The sequence below is a fragment of the Apteryx rowi genome, unplaced genomic scaffold, assembly GCF_003343035.1.
Source record: "Apteryx rowi isolate R43461 unplaced genomic scaffold, aptRow1 scaffold_7, whole genome shotgun sequence".
NCBI lineage: Eukaryota > Metazoa > Chordata > Aves > Apterygiformes > Apterygidae > Apteryx > Apteryx rowi.
Window position 1 is genome coordinate 6,643,358 of NW_020450982.1, and position 10,967 is coordinate 6,654,324.

The window sequence follows — 10,967 nt, forward strand, 5'->3', positions numbered from 1 at the left end:
GCTTTTATTCAAATGGCAATTAGTATTCCCAGTTACCATCCGATGGAAAATTTGTTGTGAAATATACTGTATACAGGAACATCAATTACACTTATTCAGCAATTCTGCTTTGCCCTGTATTGAGTATCCAATAATAGACCAATACCAGCAACGGAATTTCTTTAATTTATGTATTCATGAGAACTCTTTCTCAATTTCAGCTTAATTATCCCCAGATTTGCTTCTCTGCTGTTCTGCTTCTGTTCTTCCTGAATTTTGAAGATACAACCATTATTAGCCTCCCACTACTTCAGTATATAATTAGAAAGGAAAACAAAATTATTTGAAAAGACAGCAACAACAGATAAGATTTTAACTAGTATAGCCTTCTCTTGATTGGGTTGTCTAGTAAAACATTCACTGACATTTTTTCAAATATTCAGATTTACATTTTCCCAGCAAACTTTTTTTTGTTTCATCATTTGTTTTAAAAACCCACATATATGGGCAGATGTATGCAATTTTATAGAAAAAGATAAGCGCAAACATATATTCATGTGCCTGTAATAAATGTTGAACTGGACAAGATTCACCTTGGGTGCAAACAGGTGTCTATTATCATAAAAGTACCTGGATCAGCCTGAAACACTACCATTGTAAAACCAACTGAGACACCCTTCTCCCTTAAAACAGTAAAATTATTTAGAGAAGTTCTCAAAACAAAGGATCTCTGTTTCCCTAGAAGAAGAAAGAGAGCAAGACTTTCATTTTCATTTTTTTTGTTTAGCGAAAATTTTAAGATAGTGTTTATTAAGCTGGATTAAGCAGTAAGATCACTCAGAGAAATCATCTGAGAAACCATTTCATCCTGCAATGCCCACGACATCACCTATCAGTCTGAATGATTATCCAAACTGTTGGGCTGAAATAAGAACTGAAGACAATTAAGCTTGTCCAAGTACTTAATTTTACTTCTGTCCCTTTGTAGCACTCAGGGAAGCAACTCAAAACACCACTAGCTGCTAAAACATTCCAATTGAACGTTACATTCATCTGAAGGTATTAGAAAATAGGTTAATTACTAAGTGACTTACTATGCAAATACCAATGGAATGGAAGTGTAATCTGCAGATAGGAAGTTCTGTCATAGCAAATCCATGACCATGTAACACAATCCTTAAGCTTTCAGTACTCTTAACATTCATACCTCTGCCAGTTCTTGTTCATTCACACTGGCTGTAGCACTGGCTTTCTTTCCTGAAGTCTGTTCATTGTCAGATCCACTGGCATCTCCTTTAGCATAGCTATGGACAGTAAGCACCCCAGCTGGCCCAGGAAGAGTTCTTTTTGGCAACAGATCAGTGGATTCACAGTCTGAAGAACCAGAATACGCTGGTGAGCTGGGCTGAACACCGGAAGTTGAACTCAGCTTCGAAGCTGGCAGAGCTGAAGTGGAGTTTGAAGCATGTGAAATAGAGAGATCTAATGCAGCTGCTTCTTGCTCTTCTTCTTCTTCCTCCTCAAGCTTCACCGTTTTCAGTTCTTCAAATTTGGCTGATGAGTCCACACGATCTAGAAGAAAGGATATACTAATTGTTATTAAAGTCTGGGCAGCACAGAGAACAGCCTGCAGCTGTTTGCATGAAGCCAAACAGGGAAGAAGACTACTAAACACAAGAGAAATGTGATGCAAAGTCAGGCAGAGAGAAGATCATTAATTCAAACACTATAAAATCATGGGTGGTTTGGAGACAGTGAATAGTGTCTCTTCTTTGCATCTTCCAGTACAAGAACTAGGGGGTATTAAACAAAACTAGTAGAAGGTGGGTTCAAAATTAAAAAAAAAAAAAAGAGATGGTTCTTTACATGGTATAGCTAAACTGTGAAACTCCTGGCTGCATGATGCTGTGGGTAAGAGGTCACCAGGGTTCAAGGGAGACTTAACAGAAGAGAAACCAACAGAGGATTATTAAATGTAAGTTGCAAAAGTTTGGAGAACAGAATTCTAGAGGAAGGCATCATATAGGCTTGCCCTGTTCTTGTATTGTTCCACAGGCACCTTGATCACGGTCAAGGTGGAAGATAACTGACCCAATACAGCCACATTAATTTTCCTCTAGCCTATTGAGTACTACATTACAAAGAAAACATCTGTAAAGCGCACCAGTCAGAAATTTGTATATGCTTTACTAAACAATTGTACAATTTCTAAACAAGGGTCACATTACAAAARAGTGCGCTACAGAAGCCTTAGACTACTGAGGTATCCAATAGACTTCTGTATGCAGGCAGGCAAAATAAGAATAGAAAGAGAAAATCAAAAGCTAGAAACAACAATTTTTAAAGCAAGTATCATGCAATACTTCCCGTTTCTTTTAAACCAGATACAAGGCAACACCCCCATGACATGGTCAGTCAGTCATTCAAGCAGCTACAGGATTGTGGCCTACATCTTTGTTCTTCTCTGACAGTTTAATAGAGTTGTTACTGGGAAGTTATGTACACATAAACCACAAAAGCCAACAGCTCAGACAAACTCTGGTTATCTCATTTACTCAAAGTGCTAGCAGAAATGTCACATACATTTAGCCACAGGGAACAACCTAAAAACTTTCTAGAGTGACTCTCTCGTCTTGAAAAACAGAGATGTTGCAGACTCATAACAGCAAACTTCTGAACAGCTTGCCAAACCAGCACCTGCTTTTTGGACATGGTAACATCCTATCAATTGGCCTTTTATTTGAGAAAGTGCTCCAGATTCAGCTCTACCAGTTTCTCTCCCTGAACAGTAACATTCTGTCTTCCCATACCAGGATAAAGCTTGATACACAGTTACCTGGAAGCTTGAGCCCCCGTTCACCCTGCTGCACAAGTCCGCTGGTAGGTCTCACAGGAGCCTCCGCCACATCCACTTCATACTGCACAGAGCTCAGCTCCTCTTTGGGGAAGGCCTCACTCTCACTCACCTCTTGAGGCACTTCCAGGCAGACTCTATGCCTCTTAGTTCCTATGCGATGCTTGGGCACACTGCAGAAGACAAATCCGCATATCAGATTACCAAACATCTCAAGTTTGTTGGGACTTTTGTGGACACACAAAATACAGCCCGGTTTGGGTCACATCGTCTTAAGAGCCAGCATATGACAAGCTAAATAGTTTCCAAATTATTCTGAAGTCGCTTCTGGCTTTTACAGAAGCAAAATCAGTCATCCTTAGGGATGACTCCTCAGCATCTATTAATTATGTGTTGTGGGGCTATGTTCTAGTCAGACATTCTTCACCTTAAAAAAATAAATAAAATAAATAAAGCGTTAGGAATAGTGGCTGACACTGCCTGAAAAGTATTTAACAGCAAAAATAAAACAATGACCCTGTCACAGTCTGCAGCAAACAGGAATTGCGCACCAGCATAGCAACTTCCAGCACTGATACTAATGGAATTTGCTAGCAAGTACTTTCTCAGGATCCTAATTCACTGTCTGTTTCTTCTGGCCTCCCAGTATTATGGTGCATATTTCCAATCCAGGCTTTGGACAGCTGTCCAAAGATGAAGAACTATGATCTTCCAAGCCAGTAATTTTCCTGTTTGCACACCACGCATCACTGTTTGCATCCAAACAGTAAAAATAAAGGGTAAACCCCATTCCCAAGAAAACAGACTACTGCTAACTTTGCTATTGTTTTTTGGGAATGGCAAACATTCAATTGCAGCAGGGTGAAATTTCTCATAATCTGAGAGAAAAGCAGAAAGGACCATGTACAGCACTACCTTTTTGTCTCATCCCCGTCCACCTCCTCTTTACATGCTTCCCCAGTTTCCATTTCCTCAGCACACTGTTTCCCATTCTTGACTTTTTGCATGAGATCTCCTTTAAGGAATTCTGCTGCCTCCGGTGTTGGAAGAGTGTGGTCAATGACAGTCACATCCTTCCCAGCTTTCCAAAGCTTGTAGCGATCTGGTTGGTATTTTCTTACAAACACATCCATGGAGATCTTCACCATGTCCTTCCGACATGAGCACTGCAGTCACACAACATATTCAAATAAGGCCACATACTCAACAATTCTACTCTGCATTCTACATCACTTTGCTTTCAGTAGCTTAACTGAAGGAAAAAAAAAAAAAATGCACAAATTCATGTATTTAAGCCTCAAAACTCTCAAGACTGCCCCAGGAAATCAAAAGGACATATATTACATTACTCACTAAAAACTGGGCAGAAAAGTCAGCAAAAACTATGAAACAGCAAACCAGAAAGTATCACACTAACTAAGAAAGCAAGCCCTATTAACAGAGTTGCTGGTAGAAGCTGACAACCTTAAAAATCCATGAGCCCATGCATCAACAGCCAGCAAAAACAGAGGTTATAATGAGGACATCAGAACCCTATAAACTCTGGGCCAATCCAGAGCAGCAGAGCTTCCCCTTGTCTGAGCACGCCTACAACTTGGGTTTGAAAGTGTTCACTCCAACATGAACTTCTGAAAACATAACTCATGTTAATGAGGCACCTTTAACAGAGATATAACACTATCCAGTCTAAAAGCTGGGCCAACATACCTAATTTGATAAATTAAGATATACTTCTAGTCTAAACAGTCAAGAAATAATTGTTTAAACAGCAGGCACGAAATACTGATTAGCCCTGACCACCAAACACAGCCTTTCACCTTTGGAAAGATGATAATAATTTATCTTTTCTTTTTCTCTGAACTCTTAACCCAAATCTCATTTGATCTACACAAAGGTAAAACACGTTATATCCACAGTCAAAATGAAGACATGAACAGGAGGCTGAGTGGACTTCGCTACCATATTAGAAAGCAAACATCACATCTTAAATGGATCTAGCACTGAGTTCATCTCCCTAAAACAAACATCAGGGGCTTAATGAGCAGCAGAGCATTAAGAGTGAAGAGCACCTGCATTCAGGTTATTTGTATGCAACAGATGGGCGACAGATTGCTTACCAGTACAGACTGCTTCCCGTACTCTATCCACCGAAGAGTAGCAAAGTTAGTAGATTCAGCACAGTTAAATCCATGATTAAAGCCAGCATGATAACTATAAGGAAAAGTTATCATGAATTCTCCAGCCTCCTGCGTCACCTAGAAAACAATTGAAACACTGCATTGTTATTCACAGGTCCACGCTCCACTTTGTGGGTTTGCATAAAGGGAGCTTCTGCATCCCTCAAGCAACATATTTGAAATCCCTTCCACAGATAGCATGTGGAGTTACTGTACTTGCTACACTGGATAGATTTGACATTTATCTTCACTATTCTCTTACTTAAGGTATATACCTGTTTGCTAGAAAGCAACACAATCCTACATGGTTTTTACTAAAACACAACAAAACTGGTTGAAGCAGCACAAAAGAAATTCTACACAGGAAGTATTCCTTGATGAGCTGTCTGAAGGTCATAAATCAATTATCAGATACTCATCTCTTTGCTGAAGGTTTGGGGGAGCAGTGTCTACTACCAAGTACAACTTCTATCCATAGGCATCTTGGAAATTTCCTTTTGTTCTCTTTTGCTGTTCATATTCAAGTACAACTCTCAGTCAGCCTTCCACTGCTCTTCAAGCTTTCCCCACCACCTAACAAAGGTTCATGCAGCCCTTCTGCCACCCTGACAGATGTAACAGCTCTTCTGAATGAGGACTCAGACTAAGACTTCACAGTGTGTGTGGCAGGAGAATATGGAAATCAACTGAGACAGTAGAAGAGAAAAGTCTATAAACTTATGAACACCATGAAAAAATAAACAGGGAACAAATAATACTTTCTCTTGAGGAAGCAGATCACAACAAATGAAATTAGAAGTGAACAAGTTTGGAACAAAATAAATAAATAAATAAATAATCTCTCTTCACAGCATACACAGTTAAGCAGTGAAATTATCTAACACGGGATGTTGCACATGACTTCAGGTAAAAAAATAAACAAAAAAAACTGACAGAAGACAGAGCCTTTGTTTTTAATAGTTCTTGCTAGATTTTTCTCTGTCTCAGGAACTCTTTCAGTACCCAGTTGCTGGGTAAATGGAGAGGATAGCGGGAAAGTATTTCCATATGCCCTCCCTGCTACTATTCTCCACTCTAAGCATTTGCTATTGGCTGCTGTTAGAGATGGGACAGGGTTGCATGAATGTCTTGCCTGAGCTGGTATAAACATGAATACTTTTCCAAACCTTATCAAATGGGATGCCATATTTCTTCAGAATTGATGGAGAGATCAGGGTCATCTTGTGACGGAGAAAAGCTTCACAGCTCTGGGCGCTTCCTGGAAAGAAACCTGTTTAAAGGCAAGGAGAGATGTTAATGTTCTGCTGTGATCTGAATTAATTCTTCAATATTAAAAAAAACAAACAAACTACCATCTAAGCAGTATTTTCCCCTTGACCTAAAAGTATGGACCACCCCATATGAAATGCATTAACTTGCACTCTGAAGAAAAATGGTTCCCAAGAAAAAGGCAACTCCTGCAGATTTGTTTTTAACAGATGTCGGTTTGAAAGAGCATAAGAAAGACTGTACACAGAAGGCTCTTTCTTTGGGTATAACCTTCCAGTTCTGAGAATCAACAGTTAAGGATTTTCTCATTAAAAGTTACACAGACCAGAACTGTGTATAATATGAACAAACACACAAAAGTAATCCCACATATATTATAAAAGGTAAATAATCAGTTCAGTTGTGCCAGCCTGTGCTCTTAGAAATGTTACAGGCATGTCATACTCTTAAGAGAGCTGAAACCTGTTGCAGCTGTCCATCTCACCTTCCACAAGAGTTAGGACATGAAAAAATTGCACAAATACCTTTGGCAAGTCTCTCCAGTCTCTTCCCATGTTCTGGAGGGATAGAGTACCTGTAGTCATAAGAACAAGTCAGCAACTTCAAGTAACATAACAAAATCTTTAAGTTTGACTGGAAATCATAACTGGACATCAAGGCATGAATTACTCATTTTTTTTTAATTCCTCCATCTCCACACCGTCTCTTTCAAAGTTTGACAATATTAGCTAAAAATCTTAATCAAAGACTTTCACCTCTCTATGCCAAGGAAAAACAATAGCCAAAAGCTGACCATCTGTTCCACAGACTTTTGCTTAAGCAGTCAAGGAACTAAAAAGTCTGAGCCATTTAGTTAACAGATTTGTACAGCAAAATGTGAATGGCAAGCAGAAAGGGAAGAGCCCTGCCTGATATGATGCAGTTCAGTCATACAGTTACTAGTACCAGTGCAAGGAGAAACACAGAGCAAGGGAGAAAATGGAACCATCTCCTTTCAGCAGCTCAGTCCTAGACTGCTTAAATCGTTTGTGATACCACACCATGTGCAGTATCACACTTGTTATGCGTGCACATAACTTGCAGCATGCACTTCAGGGCTACATCTTCTATGTACATGCCTTTTTACGGATATCACAAAACTCCCAGGTGCTTTGGTGACAGTAGCTAACACCACCTAGAGTTTTCTTTCAATCTGGGACTGAGGGTATAAAACTTGATGGAGTTGCTTGCTGAACAAATCAGACTGATGTGTCAGCAAAGTTAACTTTTTCCACTTACTACTGTAAAAGAAACAATGGCCAAACAGTTTATCCAGCTGAACTATCTTGTTTTTTGTCCCCATACTATTGCTACTGCATGGGGTTGTTCACTGGTCACATGGTGCTAGCTATTACTTTTTACTTCAAAGTTGTATTAAAAGCCAGCCAAAAATACTGGTTTCCAATAAAACTGCCATGGAAACAATTGTGGAATTTGCTTCAGAGATTTATTTGTAAACAGAAGGAAATTATTCACTCTTAAAATGCAACCCATCTACAGAAAAGTTTGGGAACCTCCCGTAAAAGCTATCATGAAAACTCAAGCACTGGAGCAACCACTCAGCAAGCTACCCTAGCCTGCTTTTAGAGCTACGATAAATAGCTGCATTTCAAAATCTGTTAACAGCTGCCTATTCCCCTAGTAACTGCATGATGACAGGCACATTTCCTATGTATGGTCATTGCAGATCCCCAGAAAATGATAAGCAAGTTTTCCAAGCTCTGGCCCTACAGCAACGGACTGTCCACCTTACATTAGAATTCTGAAGAACTCTCTTTATATCAGAACAGCAAATGGACTTTCCAGAAGATAACCAAATTCTACTGAAAACATATACTGTTTTGCAATTTTTTACAGGGATAGGTAAATCCTTTACTCAAATCTTGTAACTCCACTACTTAGACTCCAATATGTTATGGCATTCTTTTTCTACGTCTAGAAGCTTCCCTAGAAAATCTTACCATGACTTGGGTTCCCCAAAATGCAAGTAATTAATACTATAGAGATCCATGTCCTCAGTATGCCAAGCAAAGGAAGTTTTCCACATGCCGAAGTAGAGATAAGGAGTATTCACTCCTTCAATGGTTATGCCACTTTCATTCTCCACGATATCCAGGATTGTGTTCAGTCTGCCGATATTCCACGCATCTACATGCTGCAAAGCATAAGCCTCATGTTAAAGAAGCATCATGAAGAACAGAATCATGCAACTAAGACAGTTACAAAAGATATCAGATGCTTGTGGTCAAAGAGCAGATTAAGACAAATCACTTACTGACATAGCCCAAACCATTAGTTAGTTCACCTAAAACACAATTTTCACATGGCATTAGCTTATATATATAGTTATTGTTTACTAGCTACCTTTAGACTGAAGGTGGGGAAAAAAAAAAAAAAAGAAGGCCAACAGAATAAGAACTAGGAAGGAAAAATAATCATGAAGCTACAGACTACGCAGGAAAGAACAACAGTGTGAGCTTGAGCTGGTGTTCTAAGTGATGGCAGACTGAACCCTCTTGAACAGAAACACTTTTCATCCCAAACTGCTTTTAAAAGAGTGAATTACCATAATTTAGGAGACTAGCAAGCAGACTAGAGTCTACCTTGCATACCCTTTTCTAACGTTTATCATCCTAATACGCAATGGCTATAGAGCTCTCCCACAAAAATAAATGTACTAGTGGATACCAATGCAGTGACTGGGCAAAACTTTCCATCTCTCATACACGTTTCAGGACAAAGCCCCATAAAAGCAAGACTTATGCTGCAGTAATTTTTCCCTTCTAGAAGTAAACTGTATTGCATTGAAGCACTACTAGTTGAATAATCACAGATGTCTCTTACAACGTTACCTCCAGTAGTCTTCTTTAATTATCTGGGTTAAATGGAAGTGTGTTATAAATAAATCGTTTACTGTGTTCCTAGGTAGCATGCTCCAGAAGCTACAACTCTGCTAAGACTACCATTAACTCTTTCTGAAAGTTAGGATCAAATGCTAGATGAACATTTCTGGAATATAACACACACAGGGAAAATAAATGTTATTCAAAACCCAAAAGTTTTTCTTACCTTCTCATAAAGTGTGCCGTTAACATCAGCCCCATAGATGGGAGCATTGAACGTTAGGTTCTTCCAGTACTTTCGTTCAAGGTCTTCAAAGTCTGTGTAGCGGGGTGTGCAGTATCTTTAAAATAAATCAATAAGTAAACAAACAAACAAACTTTGCAGTTCGATACTTGAGGAGTTAGAACAACAATATGTTCAAGCACCGGAAGTACAGAAAACTACATTAAAAATACCTAATGGATTTGTTACCAGACAGACCCTTACCTATCAAAGTAGCAATCAAAGGACCAGAGCTCTGTTCCTGTGAGACTCAGAAACAAAGGAACAGAGAAAAAGCAACTTTCCCTTTTCTCAGTTTACTTTCATTTTTGCTTCCTGCACTTCCCTCAGCTCAGAACAATTCCACTTTCTAGTTGTTGCTACTTAAAGCAGGCTGCATTTGAAACCAGAAATGGTACAAAGAACTACATATAAAACTAGAACAACATTTTAGGCAACTGTGAAAGCAACATCCATGTTTCCAGACTCACCTGCAAGGAAACTGCTCAAGTATGCTCAGTGTATCAACACAATATCTGCTCTTGATGTCCATTTCTCCTAACTACATACTGGCCTCCTTGTGCAGCACTGACTGAGATCAAGTTTATGCTCTGACACCTGTTTAACGGACATATCTTCCAGGCTATTACATATACAGCATTAAAGAATAACTTTCAGTAAATTATTCTATTAGAGAAACAGAATCCCCAAACGTCTGAAGTGTACTGCTCTTGCAAGACAAAATAAGGTGCAGCAGGCAGATCACAGCTGACAACTCCAATGGCATTTCTGAATAGTTATTTCAAAAACTGTATTGCTTAAGCTCATTTTAAGGCATCTTTTTCCTTTTTCATGTCAGAAACATTCCTTTCTGTACTAGTCTATTCTATAAAGATTTTGATGGTCTAATTATTAACAACACAGAGACAAGACTTCATAGTGGAAATACAACAAAGAGTTCTGCTGACATATATACCATCTTGCCAAATGAAACAAGCTATAAAGGCCTATGTCCATATAACAAGTTCTACAAGTACAGCTCATCTCTCAAGGGCAGTATGTTCACACTTCTGTCCAGAAGTCTGTAGCACAGGCCTGATCTCAGTGAAGCTAGCCAATAGCAATTCATGCATTAACTACATCTTCGTAACAAAATACGAGCGCAAGCTTACTTGTCGCTGTTTGCAATTCTTCTAAATTCTCGGACTGTCATAGCCTTCTTCTGGATGTTGTACTGTGTGAAAAGGCCCGACTGCCCAGTCACCACCTGCTGGATCGGTGCAGGGATGATCAGTTCATCAATGTCATCGTAACACCTTCGCGGTTTCCATTCTTTYGGCGGAATTATCTGGAGGATCCACAGAAAGCAGGAAAGCATCAATTAGCTGCCGAGCACACCCAGGCGTGACGTGACTCCCGGGAAGCAGTCACTGTTAACTAACAGGTCCTAATTTGCCTGGGAAAGTATCACGCTTAATCGAGCTGGCTTTGGTTTGGAACCGCGAGCACCTCTTTCCCAGTTCCGGCCGGCGCCACCGCTCCCT

The 10,967-nt window shown here is 39.5% G+C and overlaps 1 protein-coding gene across 1 annotated transcript in view; it reads right to left on the minus strand.

Moving 5' to 3' along the window:
- The window catches only part of KDM4A (lysine demethylase 4A), a 28,199-nt gene that overhangs the window by 16,381 nt on the left and 851 nt on the right, over window positions 1–10,967 (minus strand). Inside the window, exons 2-10 of the mRNA XM_026086780.1 lie at window positions 10,596–10,771; window positions 9,388–9,502; window positions 8,280–8,473; window positions 6,804–6,853; window positions 6,177–6,280; window positions 4,951–5,088; window positions 3,749–3,999; window positions 2,816–3,006; window positions 1,187–1,551 (exon numbers count right to left, since the gene is read on the minus strand). Of these exons, the coding sequence (XP_025942565.1) occupies window positions 1,187–1,551; window positions 2,816–3,006; window positions 3,749–3,999; window positions 4,951–5,088; window positions 6,177–6,280; window positions 6,804–6,853; window positions 8,280–8,473; window positions 9,388–9,502; window positions 10,596–10,636 (1,449 nt within the window). The 5' untranslated portion in view covers window positions 10,637–10,771. The remainder of the gene's footprint in view (window positions 1–1,186; window positions 1,552–2,815; window positions 3,007–3,748; window positions 4,000–4,950; window positions 5,089–6,176; window positions 6,281–6,803; window positions 6,854–8,279; window positions 8,474–9,387; window positions 9,503–10,595; window positions 10,772–10,967) is intronic.